At 43.9% G+C, this 23,811-nt stretch overlaps 2 protein-coding genes across 8 annotated transcripts in view; one reads left to right on the forward strand and one right to left on the reverse strand.

Annotated features, from left to right (window-relative positions):
* Window positions 1-73: 73 nt before the first annotated feature.
* SMPD2 (sphingomyelin phosphodiesterase 2) lies at window positions 74-3,343 on the reverse strand. Its single transcript, XM_005905846.3, has 10 exons — window positions 2,835-3,343; window positions 2,507-2,603; window positions 2,335-2,411; window positions 1,912-2,005; window positions 1,681-1,770; window positions 1,366-1,448; window positions 1,104-1,236; window positions 905-1,009; window positions 576-729; window positions 74-479 (listed from the first exon to the last, which is right to left on the reverse strand). The coding sequence occupies exons 1-10, from the start codon at window positions 2,882-2,884 to the stop codon at window positions 91-93; spliced, it is 1,272 nt and encodes a 423-aa protein (XP_005905908.1). The 5' UTR covers window positions 2,885-3,343; the 3' UTR covers window positions 74-90.
* Window positions 3,344-3,379: 36 nt separating this feature from the next.
* PPIL6 (peptidylprolyl isomerase like 6) overlaps window positions 3,380-23,811 on the forward strand; it is a 37,732-nt gene continuing 17,300 nt past the window's right edge. For 3 of the 7 annotated variants that reach the window (XR_011465370.1, XM_005905845.2, XM_070376493.1), the window contains exons 1-6: window positions 3,380-3,640; window positions 6,556-6,651; window positions 10,910-11,098; window positions 14,470-14,532; window positions 14,630-14,777; window positions 21,954-22,010. Coding sequence is in view for 6 of the 7 variants with exons in the window: in XM_005905845.2 (XP_005905907.1) it covers window positions 3,518-3,640; window positions 6,556-6,651; window positions 10,910-11,098; window positions 14,470-14,532; window positions 14,630-14,777; window positions 21,954-22,010 (676 nt within the window). In the remaining variant the exon portion in view is untranslated. The remainder of the gene's footprint in view (window positions 3,641-6,555; window positions 6,652-10,909; window positions 11,099-14,469; window positions 14,533-14,629; window positions 14,778-21,953; window positions 22,011-23,811) is intronic. The other 4 variants (XM_070376490.1, XM_070376491.1, XM_070376492.1 and 1 more) reach the window with 4 other exon arrangements.

Here is a 23,811-nt window from a genome sequence, read left to right on the forward strand (position 1 = left end):
CAAAGGTCTACACTGTGACAATCACACTGACCCCTGGCCCCACTCACTGCCTCTACAAGGAAAAAGGCCAAGCCACCAAAGTGTCAAGCTTTATTGTTCCTCAGCTCGCTCTCTCTCCTGCTGCCCTAGGAGCAGGGCTGGCTGAGACTCTGGGCCCAGATCCTGGGCCTCTCTTGCCCTTCCCAGCACATGCTGAAGCTCGGCCCGGGTCCTACACAAGCCCTTGGCCTCCTGCACGTGGAAGAGGTAGAAGGCACCTGCCCCCAGCACCAGTCCTACGCTGGGGGTCCAGAGCAGTAGAGCAGCTTCCCTGATCCATCCTCCGGCCGCCAGGGCACACAGCAACGCTAGGAGAAGAAGCCCTAGACCAACTGCATAGCCGGCCATGGTGGCCCACCAGTGAGCCTGGGCCATGCCCTGGTCCACTTCTGCCCAGGCCTCCCTTAGCACACTGGTCAACGGCGAGCTCTCTGCTGGTCCTACAAGGCAGGAGAGTGGGGAGGCAAAATAACAGTCAGAGTGGAGGGCGTACCTGTGGTGCGGAAGTGCCAAAGAAAAGGATGCGGATGACTCACCATGGGTAGGGCTGGGGTTGTGCTGCGGGGGGCTGTGTCTCACACACAGGGTAGCCATCAGGGCCTCATGATCAGAGAAGGGGGGGCCGCTGTAAGGGTCATGGCCTGTAGTAGTTTTGAAAGTCTTACAGAAGATGTATAGCCCAGACACTGCCTAGGAAAAGGGCCAAAGAGAAACTTCTATTTGGAAGTATGTTTCCAGAGAACCAGTTCCTGGCTCTCCATTCTCCAGCTGCCAGTGACGTAAGACTAGACCAGCTGGACAAAGGATCAGCACAGCCTGGTGAGAGATGAAGAGACATGGTGGGTGCGGCGGGGAGAGGCCTGACCTTATAAAGTACATAGTCGATGCGGATGCCCAAGGGAAATGGCCCCAGCTCCTGGTGCTTGACATAGCAGTTCTTGGGTACCATTGTACAGCCTTCTTCAGAACCCTAGGTGAAGAGTGGGCTTGAGTGAGGATGCAGGGGAAGGAGGAGGGAAAGAGGCTGAGGGCGTAGGTGGGGAAATAATTAGACAGGTCCTCACCTTGAAGTCCCGGGTCTCCAGATAGGCATCATGCAGCCCGGTCCACTCTTTCAGCAGGCGGCAGCCCAGGTCCTTTGGGTGCAAGTTGAGGTCCCCACACAAGAGAACCACATCAGCCTTCTTGGATGTGTGGCTGGAGGAACCAAGATGGTGAGGCAGGAATTCTTCCCTCATCAGTTCTGCCCTAAAAGTGGGACCTTACAGCCACCACTCAATCCCTCGATCCCACCCTATTTCCCCTGTTAAGCCCAGGCTCACACACTGGATGAACTGGGCCAGTTCCCAAGCTTGGGCTACGCGATGTGCTAGGTAGGTGTCCTTCTGTCGATTGTACTCGGCATGGAGCTGCGAAAGATAGAGGAGACAGTAACAGGTGAGACTCAAGGTCCCAAGGGCAGATGTAAATCAAGTTTGTCATTTGGCATGGTGCTTGGTAAAATGTGTGAACTCTGCCTACTGACCTTAGGAATCCTGCCCCTACAACTCACCCCAAGGCGACTCCACCAAAGGTGTCCCCTCTCTCCCTCCCAGGACCAGGCTGCCTCTCCCAGCCCTAAGCACTGTGGGCTTCACTCACGTGGGTCACGTAGGCATTGAGCACCAATCCACTTAGATGGAGTACCAGCAGCCCCACAGCCTTCCCACAGAACCAGTCACAATGATGGATCTGCAGGCAGGAGTGGGACAGAACTCAGAGCACTGCAACCCTCTCTCTGCCCATCCCTTGCAGTCCTGGGAAGGTTACCTCCTTTACCATGTGTTAGTGGAGGTGGGGGAGGGTGGTGGATGAGTTCGAGATCAGGCTCACCATGTAGGGGTAGCCATTGAGGGTGAAGACATGCTGGGTGAATTCCTGGATTGGGTGTTTGGAGAAGACACAGAGACCACTGCCAATGATGCCACTGAAAGCCAAATCCTGGTTAGCGGTAACAAAAGCAGGGAGAGAAATACCCAGCCCTTTCCCCCAGCTCTTATCAGCTTTTTTTTCTCTTTTTGCAGCTGATGGAAGCTGACAAAGTGTTAGTTGTTTGTGTGGGGTGATAGGACGGCCTGAGAGTAAGTCTGATGAGCTGTAGAGCTAGATTTTCCTCATTCCACCTTCTGCTTCCACACCCAGAGGAGAGGATGCTGGGGAAGAGGAAGCAGGGTGCAGGCAGCATAGGGAGGAGGGGCTGGCAGGCCAAGCACCTCAAGGTCTGAAACTAGGCTTCCAGGCCAGTTGGCTGCTCACCTCCTGAAGTAGTGTGCAGCTGGGTAGGTGGGCAACAGCTTCTGTCTCAAGTACTGGAAGTCCTGTTCACTCCACACCTGGGGGAAGGGGTTAAAGATACCTTCCCGGCCCTTCCCCCTGGGAGAGCGCCCCCACTGCCGCTGCCCCCCTGCAGCCTGGTTCCGCACCCCACCTCCTCCAGTAGAGCTAGGTCGAAGCTCTCCATGTTTAGAAAGTCTCCCAGGCGCTTCACGCGGTCGGCGCGATGCTTGCTCAGGTAGGGAATGCCCCTAAGGACGAGAAGCGCAGGGGGTAGGTGACGGCTGCGGGCGCTCGGCGCTCCGGGGCAGTACCGGAGTTGGGGCCAGGAGCCGGCTGTGGAAGGTGCGGGTTGCCCCCCGCACCCCGAAGCTGTAGGGCAGGGGAGCGCCGTGGCCCGGATGTGAGGAAGGCCTCCTTCCTCTGGCAGTGCGGGTGCGGGCAGGACGCGGCCCCAGACCCGCGTGAGGGGGCGCACTCACCAGCAGTTGAGGTTAAAGACCCTCAGTCGCAGGGTGAAGTTGGGCTTCATGGCGGGGACGCTGGGCGGCGCGGGACGGTTCGGCCTCCAGAGCGACGGCCGCGGCGGGGGACACGGGCGGGCGGCGGTCCTCCCGGGGCACTGCGTACAGGTGGCCGCCCGGCTCCCGCGCTCCCCGGAAGGCCGCGGCGCCCAAGTGCACGCGCCCGGGGGCAGATTCTCGCGTTACCCAGGCAACCGGCCGGCGGGGCCCCAACCTGGCGGCGCGCCAACCCGGAAAGTCCGGCGCTGACCCGAGGCAACAGCCGCGCTGGAGGACCCTGGGCGATCCCAGAGGGATCCCAGAGGCGGGGGCGGTTGGGGGCTCCCCGGGTGGGGGCTCCCAGAGGAGGTTCTGGGCAGCGGCGAACCGGACTGAGGCACTCGGGACGTGGACTCCGCGTTCCTTTTCTCTGAAGCTCGTCCCTGGTGGCGACTGCCTATGGGTCCTCTCCAGCCTCTCCGCCGGTTCGACAGCAACAGGCGCAAAGTTGAGGAAAGGCCGGGCCTTCGCCGACCGCCCCGCCCGTCGCCCCGCCCCTCTCCCCGCCCCCTTTTCCCCCGCGAGCAGCGGGGGCGGGGCCGCGCCGTGGTTGCCCTGGCGACGCGCAGTGTTTGTGACCCCAGGAGTCCCCGCGCGCAGGCATGGCGAGCCAGCAGCACTCGGTTCCGTGCATCTCGCGGTCGCCACCCGAGCAGCCGCTTCAGGTGAAGGTGGTGGGGCTTTTCAAGAGTTCCAGCTTTCAGATCGCTAAGAGCGCCGCTGAGGTAACTGCGAAGAAACCGCAAGTGCGACCCGCTTCCTGGTCCTGCACCACCTGGTGGCGGGAGTCGAGGTTCAGGGAAGGGTTGTCCCGACTGGGGTTGGCTGTGTCAGAATGGATCGAAGCGTGCAGGTGACAAGTGCCGGTCTGGGCGGGAGTTCCACTTCGAGAAGGGCTGCCTTTAAGGGGAGATTCGAGTGAAGGAATCGTTCAGAACCTTGCTGGGAATGGAAGGTGATTCCTATCTATACATTAACACACATTTTATTCCACATTAATTTTTCACTGAAATGATAGCTTTTGAAACTCCGTGGAAAAAAATATTACCATATAACTTCATAAAATACTTAACAAGCAACATTATCATTAACTGAATGTCATTGAAAACACAGTTGATTAGATCTACTAGAAATTTATACTAAATTAAAGATATTCTAATCTAAAAAAATATTACCATTAACTAGCTGAATTTTTACAAACTCCTTCCCCAAATGATTTTTGAAAGCTGTTCATTCGGGGGGAGTTGTTTTTTGTTTTTTTCCTTAAATTTTCTATAGCAGTCACTACATCCCAGTCGAATTATTGCTTAAGGGATTTCTTAACAAATGACCCCCAAGTGCTCTGGAGAATCCAGACATTTCTTTGTAAACATGCAGAACATTGTAAAATGAAAAACACTTTAAGGAACTGAAGGAATTTGGCCAGGTCTGCAATGCTGCAACACTCCGATAACCCAAACACAGGAGAAATGTAGAAGTTTGTGAAATGTTGAAATGTAAAATTCAGCATGTCTTTGGGGTTTGCTCCACATATGCTGTTATAAGATTAGGCCAAGCTTCCCTCCTTCAAAACTACACTTAGACTACAGGACAAAGCCTTATTAAAGTTTGTTATCTCCCAAAGTACCCAGCTGGATCAGTTGACACAAAATGTTCCCAAATAGAAGAAATCTTAAGAAATTCCTAACTTCTTGCCTGCTCCAAGTCCACAGAGTTACAGTTTTGAGTTTATATCAAATCAGGAAATAGTGACTAATTTGTGAAATAGGTGAAGTCTCAAGATGAAGAGAACAAGTGATAAGAAGTCTGTGAAAACAGTCTGTGTTAGCTGGGCTGATGGGATCAGCAAAGTTATACGGCCCACAACTGTATTTAATGAGTTGGAGGGACTTTTTTCTCTTGCTTTTTCTTAGCTCCTTATTGAAGGAGCATGTTTTCTTCATACTGTAGAGAAGATGCTGGCAGATCTTTTTCTGTAAAGTCCATACATAAAATTGTTAGGCCTTTGGAGCCACAGGCTGTCAGTCATGACTACTCAACTCTGTCCTTGTGCAAAAGCAGCCATAGAAAGTTTGTAAATGAATGGTGATTTTACAATAAGATTTTTATTCTGGACAGTGAAATTAGACTTGTATATAATTTCACATGACATGAAATGATTCTTCTTGTGATTCTTTTTTAACTGTTTAAAAATCTAAAAATTATTCTTAGTTCTCAGGTCTTAGAAAAACAGGCAGTGGTCCAGATTTTGCCTCCTGTTCAGCTTGCCCATCCCTGTCAGAGAGAACACTAAGTCAAGAAAACAATGTCTTTATTTTATTAATAATGTTGTTTTTCACTTTCTTAAGCTTTTGCTTACTGTAATATATATATATTGAAATATATATATATTTCAATGAAAATATATCAATGTAAATTCAGTTAGTTCTGTGTTAATAAAGGATCCTTGAATATGTTTCCAACATGATCACTTGCAGGCAATCTCCGATACCTAATTAACTGAAATATTTAGATTTATAAAGTGTAGCATTACATAATATAGTCCATTCTGGAACAAATTATGAAGAAAGTATGATTAAGTACGCTTAATTTGAAAACTCTTGGGCTTATTAGTTATACCAGGTGGTCCCTCAGTGAGAAACAGCAGTCATCTTGTATGACTGCCTCAGAGCCCAGACACTAGATTTGAGGGAAAAGGACACATCAGCTGTTGGTTGGGCACAGTGGTCTAGGAAGGCAATTGCTGTTGCCCTCTTCTGCTACCCCTGGTCCCAAGGCAGGGTACGCTCATGTCCTGGCTTTCTCCCCCTTGGACTATCCGCCCTTGAGGAAGTGTGCTAAGCCAGTGTCCCCTTAGACCATGACAGAAGCAGCCAGCTGACACTTTTCCCTGTTGGTTCATTTACTCCTCAGACCTGCTCAGAAGAGTGCTACCTCAACTGCCTTCTCTTGCTTTAGAAGAAGACAAACTATAGCATTAAAAGGAGCATTAACATTTAAAAAAACTTTTTTTTTAAACAGGTATTGTTAACCAGAAAGAATTTTCTCTGATACATACAGACAAAACAAAATACATTAAGTCAATACATGCTCAATATCTAGATCAAAACATATTTAATATTTACTTCTCTTTTCCCCAGGGGCTATAACCACAACCATATCTTTTGGTTATTCTCCATGTCAGTGAATTAAATAAATTTTTTTTTTTTTTAGTTAAAAGTAATCATGGCTCCACTGAGATGTAGTAAGAGTTAATTTAGGGAAAAACTGGTCCTAAAAGAACATGGCCGATCACAAAACTGTTGGCATAAACTCATTTGTTCACTTGTTTATGCAGTTGCTATGTGTGGATGGTCTACTATGTACCAAATACTGAGGCCAGTGGGAAACTAAGACGTAGTCTTTGCCCTTGAGGGGCTTATTCTCTTCAGATGACAGACAAATAAGTGTGGCCTGGGGAGGGACTCAATAGAGGTAAGCATAGGGCCCTCTGGGAGCTGGCAGGGGGCATCTAAGCCAGACTTTGTGACTTGGGTGTACACCATGTAAAACTTCCTGAAGACTCCATAAAAATCAGGGGGAGTGATTTCTACTTTAAAAGAGAATGTACTCTAAAATAATATTCTGTTTTGAAACCTAGAGTCTGAAGAGTAATTATCCATCCAATTTTGAAGATCCAATAATAATTCCTGTTCAAGAATTTGCATGGCATCAATATCTACAAGAGAAAAAAAGGGTAAAGGATATTTGGGGTATGGGAAATGAGCAAAGTTTTGCCTGAATTATTTACCTATGCATTGCTTTGGAAAAACGAAAGCAGTGATTTTCATACAAATAGATTTTATTTCTCTAAATTATGCACTTTTCCTAAATTATTTCAGTCATTTTACCAAGCTGATATTAAGAAAAAGTAAAACACTTCCAGGATTTTCTTTTGGAAGGCAAGCAATAAAGGTAAGTTTGACACTGTCAATGCTGCTATTTACTCTTGCTGATGACTACCCCTCTTTCCCTGCATATCACTTAGTCCTACTTCCTGTGACACCCTGGCACTCAGGTTACTATGGCTTGGCACTCTTTTAGGCCCGAATTCTGGAAGGTTTCAGTGGTGTCCAGCACAGAAACAGCAGGAGAGCATGTGGGGTTCCAGGGGAGCTCTGAGGGCAGGCATCAGCTTCCCACAGGATAACCATGTCCAAATGGGAGCTTCCTTCTCTGCACTGTTCCTGATAACAGTACCCCTTGAGGACCCCAGGTCCTAAGGCTGGCAGAGATTATCCAGAGATGGCAGATTGGTTTCCTCTTGAATGCCAACCCTAATTAACTGGTAGTGCTGCCTGGAACGTGCGATATGAAGGATTCTAAGGTGGCATCCTGGCTCTGTTACAGCTCGTGTTTGGGGGCAGACTGGAATGGATACATCTCCTGGCCCAGTCCTGTAGAGAGCCCCAGTCCTGGTTTCCCTGCCCCACCCCATCTCTCACTGGCTGATGAGATCGCATTTCTCCTGATCAGAGCAGTTTTGATTGTCCTGTGTTTGACTGCACGAGGATGTCCTATGATTGTCATGCAGACTGTGCTGCTTTACCAGATCACTGTCTCCCCAGTCACATGAATAGTGCAAGATAAAGTTAAGAATACCATTTAAGTCTCATACCATTTTCACAGCCACAGTACATTTTCATTGGAATTCAAATAGAAATATAACAAACACTTAGCCTATGGTGCTTATTATATGCCAGGCTCTATTCTAATGACTTCTATAAATATTAACTCTAATCATTACAACAGCTATGGTGACCAATGGTCCTGGTTTGCCTGGATTGGAGGGGTTTCCTGGGATGCACAAATTTCATTGCTAAAGCTGGGATTGTTGTTGTTATTCAGTTGTTAAGGCATGTCTGACTCTGTGAACCCCCTGGACTATAGCCTGCCAGGCTTCCCTCTCCTTCACTATCTCCTAGAGTTCGTTTGGTCCATTGAGCTGGTGATGCCATCCAACCATCTCATCCTCTGTTGTCCCCTTCTCCTTTCTGCCCTCAATGTTTCCCAGAATCAGGGTCTTTTCCAATGAGTTGGCTCTCTGCATCAGGTGGTCAAAGTTTTGGGGCTTCAGCTTCAGTATCAGTCCTTCCAATGAATATACAGGGTTGATTTAAGCTGGGATGGTCTGAGGCAAACCCAGATAGTTGGGCACTCTAATGTAAAACAATGGTTTTCTTAATTTTTATCATCAAACTTCCTAAAATGCCTATCATACCATTTTCTCCACCTACAAGAGAGCCATGATTTCATGCTTCGAGGTTTGCACCCACTCTCTCCCATATTCCCACCATACTGGGAAGACTGGTGTGGGTTCCCTTCTGCAGTTTCTGACCCGTCAGTCTGGGTTGCTGACGTTGAGATGTTTTGTGTTCTCTTCTGCTTTTCTCACGGGGGCTGAATGAGGCTTCCTAGGTCATTACTGCTGCTTCTTCCCACATACCCTTTAACTCCTGTCTTTCTTTTCTCCACCTCCACCCGACCCTCATCTCCTGGATACTTGCCACCTTAACCTCTTCTTCCTCTTCAGTCTTTTGTTCTCCTACGAAAGCACTGTCATGGGACTTCCCTGGAGGTCCAGTGGCTAAGACTTTGAACTGCCAGTGCAGGGGTCCTGGGTTTGATTCCTGATCAGGGAACTAGATCCCCACGTGCTGCAACTAAGAGTTTGCATGCCACAACTAAAGATGCTGCATGCCACAACTAAAAGGTCCTGTGTGCTGCAACTGAGATGCAGCACAGCCAAACACATAAATAGTTTTTTAAAAAGAGCACTGTCTTACGTTATACGTAGTGCTTCTTAGCACATATGAGGCTAGTCTGAGGTGGCCTTATGCTTCAGCAGAATGTAACGCCAACTCTGAGGGATGGCTTCTGAACCTTCAGGAAGGCCTTTCCCCCACCTCCAAAAAAGGGAGCATCATACATCTTAGTGCTGGAAAGCCCTGGAAACCATCGGGTCCAGCCCGCTATCTTGAGGAAGGTGGTAAGGGCTCCTTACATGTAGAAGACATCCGGACAAAGCATGTAATAACCTTCAACTTCCCAATAAAGTCTATCTGTTCCTGCATTTCTCCTACCAGGCTAACTGAAATATTCACAGTTAACACTTTACCTCTCTTTTTTCACACAAGTTTTGTGTCCTGTAAAATGTGAGACCCCTGATAAATGTAAACATTCCAGGGAGTACTGACCCAGGGGCTATCTCAGTGACTGACAGTTCAGCATGAACAAGCGAGGAACTGGAAGTGAGCTCCTCCTGAGACAGGAGCCGGGAATGGAGCATGTGGGCAGCTAAAGGCACACCATTCCCCAAACTGGCATTTCTTCAAGTGCAGTCTCCAGACCAGCAGCAACAGCATCTCGTGTTAAGTTCAATTCAGTCACTCAGTCGTGTCTGACTCTTTGTGACCCCATGAATCATGGCACGCCAGGCGTCCCTGTCCATGACCAACTCCCAGAGACCGCCCAAACCCATGTCCATTGAGTTGATGATGCCATCCAACCATCTCATCCTCTGTCATCCCCTTCTCCTCCTGCCCTCAATCTTTCCCAGCATCAGGGTCTTTTCAAATGAGTCAGCTCTTCGCATCAGGTGGCCAAAGTATTGGAGTTTCAGCTTCAACATCAGTCCTTCCAATGAACACCCAGGACTGACTCCTTTAGGATGGACTGGTTGGATCTCCTTGCAATCCAAGGGACTCTCAAGAGTCCTCCAACACCACAGTTCAAAAGCATCAATTCTTTGGCTCTCAGCTTTCTTTATGGTCCAACTCTCACATCCATACATGACCATTGGAAAAACCATAGCCTGACAGAATGTGGTCCACTGGAGAAGGGAAGGCCAAACTATTACCAGTATTCTTGCCTTGAGAACCCCATGAACAGTATGAAAAGGCAAAAAGATAGGACACTGAAAGATGAACTCCCCATCCCCAGGTCGGTAGGTGCCCAATATATGCTACTGGTGATCAGTGGAGAAATAACTCCAGAAAGAATGAAGGGATGGAGCCAAAGCAAAAACAACACCCAGTTGTGGATGGGATTGGTGATAGAAGCAAGGTTTGATGCTGTAAAGAGCAATATTGCATAGGAATGTTAGGTCCATGAATCAAGGCAAATTGGAAGCATCTCATGAGATGCTGGTAAAAAAAAAAAAAAAAATGCAGTCTCAGTCCCCATCCCAGAATCAGAAACTTGGGGTGGGGCTCAGGAATCTATGATTCTGACTGCCCACTAAAACTGGAGAACAGCTGTCCCAGATGATGCATGGTTTTGCCAGGACTGGCACTGGGTACTAATAAACCAGATCTCCTCCGAGGTGACATTACTCAGCGGCCACACACTGAGGTTTAGCACACTGGCCGTCACTGTTGTGTGGATGAAAACACTTACACACTTAATTTTGAAGGGTTTAGGACTTAAAAGTGTTAAAGAAGGTGAGTTCCCTTCCTCATGGCCCTCGTGTGTCCCAGAAACCCTGCTGGCCCTCAGGAGGCATTTCCTCACCTGCTCTGACTTCCCTCCATCAAAAAGCACTCTTTTCCATCCTTGGCATTGAAAACCAGGTCTTATTTAGGACCCCTAACCAAGTATGCGTACAGTAAAATGTGCTCTAGAAATGAAGCTAGAGGACTGCATTTTGTTTTTATATTCATATATAACAAGTATGCTGTGCACACTGACTTTTATTACCAGATTACCATCTATTTTCTAAGATTGTACCATTTTAAGGATTACTTATAGGTTATTGATTTCAGCACCTTCAGAATTTTGAAATGTTCTTAAATTCCCTTTGAGAGCAAAATTCTGAAAGATGGCAAAAATTACATTTTTTTAAAGGTTCAGTCCTGGGATTGATCAAAGCTCTGGCTTGTGGGTTTAGCAAGGTTCACTCCCCATCCCCATGCCCCATTAATTTTTTTTGGGGGGGGGGCCCTTTTCCTTTACAGGAACTTAAGAATGAAGTCTGGGAATATTCTTCCTATGTGATGTGTTTTATTAATGATAAGCTCCTGGGTGATGCACTTGATCTACAGAAATGGGCCCACAAAGTGTGGGATATAGTTGATTTTAAGCCTCCTGCACTTTACGAAGCACTTACTGTGGATTATTCTGCCAAATTCTTAAGAGACACCAAGGCAAGTTACACTAATTTTTTAAAAAAGGAAAATAGTGAAATCTTTGAGCATTTATATTAAGCACTAATTACTGATAAACCTAGAAAAGGGAATATAAAAGAGTAGAGGACTAGGTTAAGTTCTCAATGAACTTGTGATCTCTAGTTGCAAAGAACTGATGGGGTTTGGCTTGGTGGTGTGTAAAGCCAGCCTATCTCACAGCAGGTAGATGGCACAGGCAGAAGAGCATCCCTATTCAAACATTTTGACTCTCCACGAGAAGCTTATGTGCGTTAATTCGCATCTATTTAAAAACATTAAGACCTCCTCCCTCAGACAAAGTCGAACCTATCCTTTACTCACTTTGAGCATGAAATATTTTGATTAGTATGTTGTAACGCCTAAGTGAGAGCTCCTGCATGGAGAGACTGGCAAGTCTGAGAAGAAAGGTGACGCATAGGCGGCAGGAGGAGCAGACGAGTGATGGCCCTGGGGTTTCCGATGGTAGACGACAGTCATGAAGCTTGAGGTCCAGAGAGCAAGAGACAGACATCAGGGTGGAATGGGCAACCTCCGTGAGGCTGGTAAATGGATGCAGTTTTGCTCAGGAACCTTGTTGCAGCAACAGCTACCACATGCTGAAAATCATGGCATGCCCGTGGTGGCCTGTGCCTACCTAAAGCTAGGATCTGAGCCATGCAATGGCAAAGACCTTGGCTCTTGTTCACCCTTATTCAGCCACTGCCTTGAACAGAACTTGAAACATAGGAGGTGCTCAGTGAATATTTTGTTGAATAAACAGTATACTTGCAAAATGCTCTAAACTCTAAGGCGTGGAGAGGAATTTAACATTCATAGCAGTTCATTCCCAAAGGGCCAAGAGTCTCAAAGTACATGGTGTGCTCTGGGGACGGCAGAGGACAGTAAGGAGGCCTGAATGAGCAGGAAGGAGGCTGGGAAAATGAGAGCATCAGTCGGGATTCTTGGTGCCAACAGTACCAAGCTGTTCTGATTAACTTAAGGAGAAAAAGTATGTACTGAGGGATGTTGGTAAATCCACAACTGACAAAAAAGTTGGAGACCAGCTTTGGAAAGCAGGCAGGAACCAAGGGAGACCTGGCAGCAGGAAAACATGGCCAGAGTCACGCCCCAGGCAAGTGCAGCCAGGGTGCTGCCATGGGTGCCTACTGGCCCTTGGGTCTCCCTGTCGCCTTCACTGAGCATAACTTCTCTGTTCTCCTTGGGTCTGTGTGGCTCCCCAGAGGCCGAAGGCCCCAGGCAGAAGCACCTGACCAGTCAAGCCCAGGTTATGTGCCTACACCCTGGCTCTCAAATGGTGGGGAAAGAAAGAATGTTCTGCAGAGGCTGGTGCAGGAGTTTCCCAAATAGGAAAGCTGCTTTCTTTTCCTATTTTTTTGTTTTATAAAAACAAAAAACAGAAAAACCCCCAAACCAGATCCACTAAGCAAAGGTTGAACTTACTGTCCACTCTAACCAGGGAGTTAGATTTTATCTAGAAGAAAGCAGGCCAACAGAACTTTTCATCAGAAGTATGACATAACCTTCTTTGGTGTTTTAGAAAAAAGTTTAGGGCTGAGGCCACAGAGCAGGAAAACATGGAGTAGGGAAAGCTTGATGGCAGGGTGGCCATTTGGAAAGCTGCTGGAGTAGTGCGGGCTAGAAATAATGGCAGCCTGAATTAATTAGTGACTGAGGAAAGAGGACCCAGATTCTAGAGAAAACCCTTGGATTTTTTGCCCAGAGGCTAGATTTTTCATGCTGAGTTAAACCCAGGGAGACTTGTTTACTTCTGGTTTGAAATGATAGAGTAGATAATTAGGTTTGGCTGATAGGTGACATTACCTTGTGTTACAAGTCACTTGTTCTGTTTTCATTAGGATTTCTAAAATTATCTACTCTTGACAACCACATAAAGATAATATATTGATGCCCAGGGAAATTTAATAATGCCTGAATGGACTCACACATTTTAGAAGTCAATCATAACTTCCAATATGTCCTCTTTTTCCTCCTAAACCTGTGAAGTTTACGATATTATGCCTCTTAAAGTTATAATATTCTTTTATGATTAAGAACTTGTAATATAGAAGCAGAGAGGCACAAACATAATCATAATTATTAATAGCATGGATATAAATACTTCATTCCTGGATACCAGGTATTATAATACTATCTTAGTCTTTAATTTAAAAAAGAGCTTGCTGCTGCTGCTGCTAAGTTCCTGCAGTTGTGTCCGATTCTGTGCGACCCCATAGATGGCAGCCCACCAGGCTCCCCCGTCCCTGGGATTCTCCAGGCAAGAACACTGGAGTGGGTTGCCATTTCCTTCTCCAATGCATGAAAGTGAAAAGTGAAAGTGAAGTTGCTCAGTCGTGTCCACCTCTTCGCAACCCCATGGACTGCAGCCCACCAGGCTCCTCTGCCCATGGGATTTTCCAGACAAGAGTACTGGAGTGGGTTGCCATTGCCTTCTCCGAAAAGAAAAGAGCTTAGAGCAACACAAAATAATGATAGTGATACATTTAAAAGTGATTTCATTTATGCCTCCTAGATTCTTAATAAGGCAGGACAAATTATGTACTTGTTAAATCAGGCAGCATTTTTATGTAGGAGAATGGAGCCTAAGAGTTGCAGTGTATTCTATTAGATGTGGTTTGCTACCAAAATGAATGCCACTGTGATGGAGAACAGTGTTTTCATTTTGGGTGCCTCTTTGTAGGGCTAGACAAGGGCTCACAAATGTTAGCTGCCTCTACCAGAAAGGATGTCAATTGAAAATAAGAGCTTGGGGCGTCTGGGAGTATGAGGTCATAAAAGAGAGAACTAAAAGGTACAGCGTCCTCTCTTCCCTATCCCTGGCATAGTACCTATGCATACAGTGGTCTTATTTTTCCACTCAGAGAGACTGTGGCCTGGCTCTGCTTAGCTAATCTGTGCAGTCTTTCAAAATCCAGAACACACAGTAACCAAATCTATGGGCTCATGTGGATCTTTTTCCAGAATTACTCAGGAAAGAAAAGGCTTCCCAGTCTGCTCTTTTTCCCAAAGGGACTGATCAGTGTCCCTTTCCACACCCAGTCTGTGATGTGGTTGCTATCTAGGCCATGTGTTCTCAGTCTTGTGTGATAGGTTAATGTGACTTACTACTGAAAGCTTTTAAAAAGCATGTTACTTATGTTATAAAATTGTAGTATAATAAAATGAAACAAACTTTTTAAAGTCATCCGTTTAATTTTGCTGTTACATCATCTATGTTAATGCTGTCAGTCATCTTAACACTGAAAACATTATGATGTTATATTTTTGGTCACTTCTAAAACTTTCTTCCAAAACATTGACCTGCATTGCCTTCTTCTCTTTAATTTTAATAGCATAATTTTGTGTTCTTGGACATTTCTATTGATCTTTATCCAATTGGAAGATTGATTTTTGAGGTAAGAGGATTTTGGTGGTTGTTTTTTAATAAGTTGGGGAGAGTGAGACTCTCTATCAGAATGTTTAATCTTTGAAAACTTTTATCTTTATTTTTAGCTATATTCTGATACATGTCCCAAAACATGTAAAAATTTTCAGATCTTGTGCACAGGAAAAGCAGGGTTTTCTCAAAGTGGCATCAAGCTACATTACACAGGTTCCATTTTCCATCGAGTGGTAAGGAATGGCTGGGTACAAGGAGGAGGTGAGTTTTTTTAAACTATTTAAGTTGAAACCTTAAATACAACTTAGTTGCAACATCAAATCCGAATATCCAAACTTCTGTTTATCTGCCTCTTTGAAATTCATATAGAATTAGAATATATTTAACATTATATGTTATATAGATATATTTAAAGGATGGTCAAATGATGAATTGATATTCATACTCTTTTTAAAAATTCCATCATTATTAAAATAAATCTAAAGTGTGTTACTAGGAATATTCCAGATTAAAAAGTGATATAAGAAAGTAGGATGGGTAACATTTTTTTAACCAAAAGATAATTTTAAATGCTCACCTAAAAATAAAGTATATAGAAAATACAGTGCTTTTAAGAAACATGCTAAAGGTAGGAATTTGAAAACAGAATAAATGAAAAACAGCTTATTTCTCACCAAAGATATTACACTGTTACAACTGAAATAAGATCAAAAGCATTTTGGTCTCCATCTTTGCTTTCTTTTCAGGTCAATCCTTTGGCTTTACACAAAGGAGGTACCTTGATTAGCAACACAAAATTCAATTTTAGAGGCCTTTTAGGAGATATCCCATAGGGAGCAATCAGGCAGCAATTTAAAAATAATTGGTTTAGTGTGGAAGGAGATTTTTTCTTGATGAAATATGCAAAGGCTTAAATTAATAATGTTTCATTATTTTTCTATAATCTGGAACATTCTCAGGCTGATGAGGAGAAAAATATAGATTTAATCCAAGTATCTTGTATATAAATCAGCTCTTGTATGTAAATCAGCTTCTCCAAAATGAGATATCACCAGTACTGTTTCTAATCCAGTTGTTTTTCTACTTAATGTTTATGGTGTGTGCTAAGTCACTTCAATCGTGTCTGCCTTTTTGCGACCCTATGGACTGTAGCCTGCCAGGCTCCTCTGTCCACAGGATTCTCCAGGCAAGAATACTGGAATGGGCTGCCATGCCCTGCTCCAGAGGATCTTCCCAACCCAAGGATCGAACCCATGTCTCTTCCATCTCCTGCATTGGCAGGCGGGTTCTTTACCACTAGCGCCACCTGGAAAGCCTGGTCATATGTCAGTGTGTGTGTGTGTGTGTGCACACTCAGTGTGTGCGTGTGCACACACACTCAGTCCTTCAGTCATGTCTGGCTCTGTGCAGCCCTTTGGACTGTAGCGTACCAGGCTCCTCTGTCCATGGGAATTTTCAGGCAAGAATACCAGAGTGGGTTGCCATTTCCTCCTCTTAGGTGTCTTCCCAACATAGGGATCAAACCCAAGTCTCCTACATTACCCCTGAGCCATTGGGAAAGCCCACGTCAGTATACATAAATATGTCAGTATATGTGTGTGTGTGTGTGCGTACACACACGTGTTCAGTTACTCAGCCATGTCTGGCTCTGTGCAACCCTTTGGACTGTAGCCTACCAGGCTCCTCTGTCCATGGGATTTTTCAGGCAAGAATACTGGAGTGGGTTGCCATTTCCTCCTGTTAGGTGTCTTCCCAACCCAGGGATCAAACCCAAGTCTCCTGCATTACCCCTGAGCCATTGGGAAAGCCCATGTCAGTACACATAAATATATCAAATTTTTATGGGCCCTCTTGAGGATTGTCTTATACTAACAAAAAGTGAAAGACAGTCTAAATTTTCACCAATGGGAAATTAATTAAATCAGCATAGCAATATAATGAAAAATTGTGCTATGCTGTGCTTAGTCGCTCAGTCGTGTCTGACTCTGCAACCCCATGGACTGTAGCCTGCCCGGTGCCTCTGTCCATGTGGATTTTCCAGGAAGAGTACTGGAATGGGTGGCTATGCCCTCCCCCAGGGGATCTTTCCAGCCCAGGGGTTGAACCCAGGTCTCCTGCATCTGAGCCAACAAGGAAGCCCCTAAAAATTTTATGTGGTTATGTATATTGACATAGAAAATGTTTAGGATCTGCCTAGTTTTTCATCCTATTGCTATGCCAATTGAAGAAGTTTCCCGTTGGCGAACATTTAGACTGTTTTTGATTTTTGTTTGTATAAGATAATCCTCAAGAGGGCCCATATCCGTGTCTCCTGGTACTTAGTTCACTGTAGTCACTGATCTTCCAGATGCGGTTTCCATTTTGTTTTTAGCTAGACCTCCTCTCACCCCTGTGAGCCAGACCAGGATTTGGGGAAAGTGGACCATGATATTTATTTATTTGAAGCAAAATTTCCAAAAATTGCATAGGTCTCAGTTCATGTTTTCAGATAACAAAGCAATGCTGTTTAAGGAGTTTGGAAAAAAAATTCTGGTTAATAGATTCAGCTCCAAACTGACACGTGTAAGTTGCACCATGTTGGATAAGGAACTTGTCATCTCTCAGTCAGTTTCCTAATCACAAAATGGGGATAATTATAATATTACAGGATATGGTGAAGATTCAAGGACATGGTATTTTGAACTGCTAAGCTCCGTAAGCACCCTCCTCCTTCAGATGTCAGATTCTCAGAGGGCTTTGGGTAGCATTTTGGAGTACAGGAACTGACTGTGGTTTGGTGTTGTGCCTTAGGATGCTTCCAAGCACTACTGCTTGCTTGCTGGGACCAAGAGGCCCTACAAAGTCTTCTTCCTCCCTCGACCCCATCTCATCATCTGACCTCTCCCTCTTGCTAATTCTGCTCCACACATAGGGCTCCTTGCTGTTCCTGAAGTATACCAAGCATATGTATGCCCTGAGGTCTTTCATTGTTTCTTTTGCCAGAGCTATGTACACCCAGCTATTCCTCTGCATATCCCCTGCATCACCCCCTGACCTGTTTCTGGTTTTTGCTAAGAGCTTATCTCAGGAGGGAATTACCTGACCACCCTGTTCAAAAACTCCCACCTTCCTCTCCATATACCTCTCCTCTCCCCTTTCTGGGCTGCTCTCCTGTCCCCTTACCGAGCTTTATTTTTCTTTCTAGCACTTTTCACCACAGGACATACTATTAATACTTCTTTGTTAACTTTCTATTTCTTTTCAGTAGAATGTAAGTTCCATGAGTGCACAGATTTTTATCTATTTCATGCACTGTTACATCTTCAAGTTAGAGAACAGTGCCTAGCATACAGTATTAGTAGATGCTTTTTAAAAGTTTGTTCAAAGAATGAATGAATGAAGATAAACAGAAAGCATACATTCTGTTTGTTTCTAAAGTTGAAGTTAATGAAGATACCAAGTTGTTAAGTCACTTTGGCAGGATCCTCTTTGTGGCTCCCACAAGGCAAACTGCCTTGAGAAGGATCTCTTGAGATTTACTTTAATATATTTTATCATCATCATGGTCATCAGAATGATAGTGAAAATGATAATGAGAAGATGCATTCCGTAAGTATGTGATGATGCACAATAATAATGGCCACTAATGAAGGCGCATGATACTCTGCCAGTCACCATACATGTGCTCTCCCTCAGTTCAGTTCAGTTGCTCAGTCACGTCCAACTCTTTGTGACCCATGAATCGCAGCACGCCAGGCCTCCCTGACCATCACCAACTCCCGGAGTTCACTCAGACTCACGTCCATCGAGTCAGTGATACCATCCAGCCATCTCATCCTCTGTCGTCCCCTTCTCCTCCTGCCCCCAATCCCTCCCAGCATCAGTCTTTTCCAATAAGTCAACTCTTCGCATGAGGTGGCCAAAGTACTGGAGTTTCAGCTTCAGCATCAGTCCTTCCAATGAACACCCAGGACTGGTCTCCTTTAGGATGGACTGGTTGGATCTCCTTGCAGTCCAAGGGACTCTTAAGAGTCTTCTCCAACACCACAGTTCAAAAGCATCAATTCTTCGGCACTCAGCTTTCTTCATAGTCCAACTCTCACATCCATACATGACCACTGGAAAAATCATGTGGACCTTTGTTAGCAAAGTAATGTCTCTGCTTTTGAATATCCTATCTAGGTTGGTCATAACTTTCCTTCCAAGGAGTAAGCGTCTTTTAATTTCATGGCTACAGTCACCATCTGCAGTGATTTTGGAGCCCAGAAAAATAAAGTCTGACACTGTTTCCACTGTTTCCCCATCTATTTCCCATGAAGTGATAGGACCAGATGCCATGATCTTAGTTTTCTGAATGTTGAGCTTTAATTAAGCCAACCTTTTCACTCTCCTCTTTCACTTTCATCAAGAGGCTTTTTAGGTCCTCTTCACTTTCTGCCATAAGGGTAGTGTCATCTGCATATCTGAGGTTATTGATATTTCTCCCGGAAATCTTGATTCCAGCTTGTGTTTCTTCCAGTCCAGCATTTCTCATGATGTACTCTGCATATAAGTTAAATAAGCAGGGTGACAATATACAGCCTTGACGTACTCCTTTTCCTATTTGGAACCAGTCTGTTGTTCCATGTCAAGTTCTAACTGTGGCTTCCTGACCTGCATATAGGTTTCTCAAGAGGCAGGTCAGGTGGTCTGGTATTCCCATCTCTTTCAGAATTTTCCACAGTTTGTTGTGATCCACACAGGCAAAGGCTTTGGCATAGTTAATAAAGCAGAAATAGATGTTTTTCTGGAACTCTCTTGCTTTTTCCATGATCCAGCGGATGTTGGCAATTTGATCTCTGGTTCCTCTGCCTTTTCTAAAACCAGCTTGAACATCAGGAAGTTCATGGTTCACCTATTGCTGAAGCCTGGCTTGGAGAATTTTGAGCATTACTTTACTAGCATGTGAGATGACTGCAATTGTGCGCTAGTTTGAACGTTCTTTGGCATTGCCTTTCTTTGGGATTGGAAGGAAAACTGACCTTTTCCAGTCCTGTGGCCACTGCTGAGTCTTCCAAATTTGCTGGCATATTGAGTGCAGCACTTTCACAGCATCATCTTCCAGGATTTGAAATAGCTCCACTGGAATTCCATCACCTCCACTAGCTTTGTTCATAGTGATGCTTTCTAAGGCCCACTTGACTTCACATTCCAGGATGTCTGGCTCTAGGTCATTGATTACATCATCGTGATTATCTGGGTCATGAAGATCTTTTTTGTACAGTTCTTCTGTGTATTCTTACCACCTCTTCTTAACATCTTCTGCTTCTGTTAGGTCCATACCATTTCTGTCCTTTATCGAGCCCATCTTTGCATGAAATATTCCTTTGGTATCTCTAATTTTCTTGAAGAGATCGCTAGTCTTTCCCATTCTGTTGTTTTCCTCTATTTCTTTGCATTGATCGCTGAGGAAGGCTTTCTTATCTCTCATTGCTATTCTTTGGAACTCTGCATTCAGATGCTTATATCTTTCCTTTTCTCCTTTGCTTTTTGCTTCTCTTCTTTTCACAGATATTTGTAAGGCCTCCCCAGACAGCCATTTTGCTTTTTTGTATTTCTCTGCCATGGGGATGGTCTTGATCCCTGTCTCCTGTACAATGTCATGAACCTCCATCCATAGTTCATCAGGCACTCTGTCTATCAGATCTGGTCCTTTAAATGTATTTCTCACTTCCAGTGTATAATCATAAACGATTTGATTTAGGTCACCTGAATGGTCTAGTGGTTTTCCCTACTTTCTTCAATTTAAGTCTGAATTTGGCAATAAGGAGCTCATGATCTGGGCCACAGTCAGCTCCCAGTCTTGTTTTTGCTGACTGTATAGAGCTTCTCCATCTTTGGCTGCAAAGAATATAATCAATCTGATTTCGGTGTTGACCGTCTGGTGATGTCCATGTGTAGTGCTCTCTCTACATGACTGCATTTCACACTCAGAACTACCTGGGAGGCATTTCCCATCATCTCTGTCTATAGCAGATGAGGAAACAGTGTTGGGAAAGGTAACCAACATCAAGATCAAAATAAAAATCATCTGACTTTGGAGTTTACCTTTAACCACTGTTCTGCATTGCTGAATCTGTTGTCAGAAGTATAGAAGATATCCCAGAGCTGAATTCAAAGGGGTGGGTTATGGTCATAAAAAATATTAAATACTGACTGACATGGTGTCAATATAAAATATTGACCTGGGAGATCAGAAGCAAAGGGCAAGAGTAGTGACAAGTGTTGGAGAAAGAAAGCAAGGGAGTGTCACTGGTATTTACATAAGTCAGCAGACAGGGGAATCACCTGGGCAGGTTCACCAAGCAAAGCAAACTCTGGCACAGGAAGGAATTGGTGCTAGAGGACATGCATCTTCTCCAAACCCAGATTTAGCCTGTGGCTACTGCAGCAGGCTTCTGAGAACAGCCTTGGGCTGTGTGGTGAATGCGGCGGGAGTGGCAGGAAGGAAGTATATATCTGGCAGAGTAGGTTGAAGATTTAAGGTTTATCAGTTAACTTTTGAACCAGCTTTATGAGTAGTATAATTTAAACTCTATATGCCCCTTTCCTGCATAAATTCTCTTCACATGCTTGCTGTTGCATCAGATTTCTTTAAATAGCACAGATACTTTTATGATAAAGCACTCGTACTGAGTTTAAATGGGCCAGTTCTTCAGCATTTATTTATTGCACATTATTCGAGGAGGCCGTCTAAAGGGCTGAAAGAAGGAAAGGGGCTGAGGGGAGAGCACAGACCTCGGAGACCTCTAGTTTCACTACAGAAAGCCTTGCTTCTGTTGTAGCTGTGCAGAGAGGAGTTTTATAGTAGGATCACTGCCTAAGCCAAAATATGCATATAATGCATATAATGTGAAACAGGTTCTATAAATACCATTTAAAAATCTTCATATTGCAAAGGAACTTCTGTTCTAAAACACCAGATAAATGAGTTATCACTACAGAGTTCCAAAGAATAAAAATTTGAACATTAATTCTTTTTGGAGCATCTATTTTCATTCTTGTGTTAAAAAGACCTCACTGTTCCTGTGTCATCCTCAGCTAAATCTTTCCATTTTTTATCTGAAAAGTAAGATCAACCATGGAATAACTTGTGAAATAAGTCGAACCTATATGCACACACTTAATTTAAATTCTGGCCACAATTATAATTTAATACTTCATCATTTCAAAGGCTTTACATTAAATTTAGCCTACTTGGGAGTTATGAGGGGAAAAAAAAGGGATCAGGAATGTTAAAGTACTTACAAAATACAAGTGAAATCATTATAGAAGTATTTTCATGGTATAGACACTGAACAATTAGATCACTTGCTCTAGTTATTGTTATAAATGGAATCATAATTTAAAGCATTTTCCCCTGCCATTATCTCTTTTTTAGTTTCAGAATTTTAATGTTTATTTACTGCTATTTCTCAGATATAGTTGCTGGGAAAGGAGATAATGGAGAGTCAATTTATGGACCAACATTTGAAGGTATGTGTCTCTAAATTTTGTCAGTCATATTTTAATTGATTATTCAAATTTAACAGGACTGGACAATTTCACGATCTGAAAAAAGAGAGCGTTTGGAGTGATACACTACAAGGACACATGCCAGAAGTGGGAGTTAGAAATGGGGTGAGTGGGGAGGCCCCCCAGTCCAGTTCAGAACAGCTTTGTACTTTCTTTCACTTGCCTTGTTGTATTATTTCTTTAGAATAAGTTTCTAAAATTAGGATTGTAAGGATAGAAGGGAATTTATATTTTTAAGGCTTGTACTTTGCTATGCTCATACTTAGAATTGGTACCTGATAACCATCCTACTAAGATTGCCATTGGGGATCCTGGGAAGATGGTAGTGGTAGTGGCATAGTTTTTTAATTTTTTGAAATCCCAACCTAAAAATAGACAAAAAACTAGATGGGAAAACTAAAGACCCATGGATAACACAACAAAACTACATGCAAGGTATCTACACGAATTTCAAATATAAACAGGTGAGGTCAAACTACCAACAGTCACACAATCCGCATGGTATTAGCATGGATGTGAGTGAAAGCAGGACATTTTTGTCAGAGCTGAGGATATAAAACCCCACAATATGCAAGAGCAGGGTAGTGCATGGGACCCCTCATAAGGCTTAAGGCCAGAGCAGTCAAACTTTTGTGAACTCTCAAAACTGATCTGAAAGCCCTCTGTTCCAGGACAGGCCCACACTGAGAAGAAGTGCTGGGAATGGAATCAAAATTAAGCAGGTATTGGGGTAACAGTGATGAAGAGGGAAAGGGAACAGAGCTAGGAATCCCAGAAACCAAGCTGCCACACAGATGACCAACACACGAAAACAGCACTAGAGGGAGTTTGTGAAGTCAGGAAACTACCTTCCTTCTAAAGCCACACCTCCTTCTAAACACTGAGGGAGACTAATTCTACATAAAAATAAAGTTGCATTAGAAAGCAGCAGAAATTTTCTTGGAAAAAAAAAAAGATGCATAGTCATATAACTACGGATAATGAAAGCACCATAGAAATAAAGCTCACAGGTCAAACTGATTTCAAAATAAGCTATAAAAGACATAAAGAAAATGATACGACAGGAAAGAACTCGTAAATCAGAATTAGAAAACCTCAGATACGAGGCTGTTTACAGAACTGAATAAAAGAATTAACAATAAAAGAAAATTCCAGAAATGAACAAATTATAAGGAACACAAGGTCAAATAAAAACAACTGATATGTGTATTAAAAGAAGCAAAAGGCAGAAGGAGAAAAACATTTTTTAAACCAAAACGAGATGAATACAGATGAAAAGGATTTACAACAAAGTGATACAGAACGAAGATCCAGCATACAGATGATAAGTATCCTTAAGGAATTAAACCAATAGAAGGGAATGGAACAGATACTAAAAATCATAATTTTAAGAAGCTTTCATGAAATAAAAAAGGATCTGATAGTCTGTATTTTGTTTGGGTGGTGGTGACACAACTACACCCAACTGTCAAAATGCATCAAACCGAACATCTAAAATATATGCATTTTACTGCATATTCATACCTCAAGTAAAAATATCTTTTTAAAAACCTGAAACTACTTATGGAAAGAACAGACAGCTACCTGACAATACTGAACCAGAACAACCAACACCAGGCATATTTTACTAATATTATTAGATATTAAAGAAAAAGAAAAAAGAATCTTTGGGCAGTTAGACAAAAACAGTAAGTGATTCATAAGGGAAAGAAAAGTACATTATCATCATATTCTTATGCCAGAAGAAAACTGAGTAATATAT

Source organism: Bos mutus, chromosome 9, assembly GCF_027580195.1.
Source record: "Bos mutus isolate GX-2022 chromosome 9, NWIPB_WYAK_1.1, whole genome shotgun sequence".
NCBI lineage: Eukaryota > Metazoa > Chordata > Mammalia > Artiodactyla > Bovidae > Bos > Bos mutus.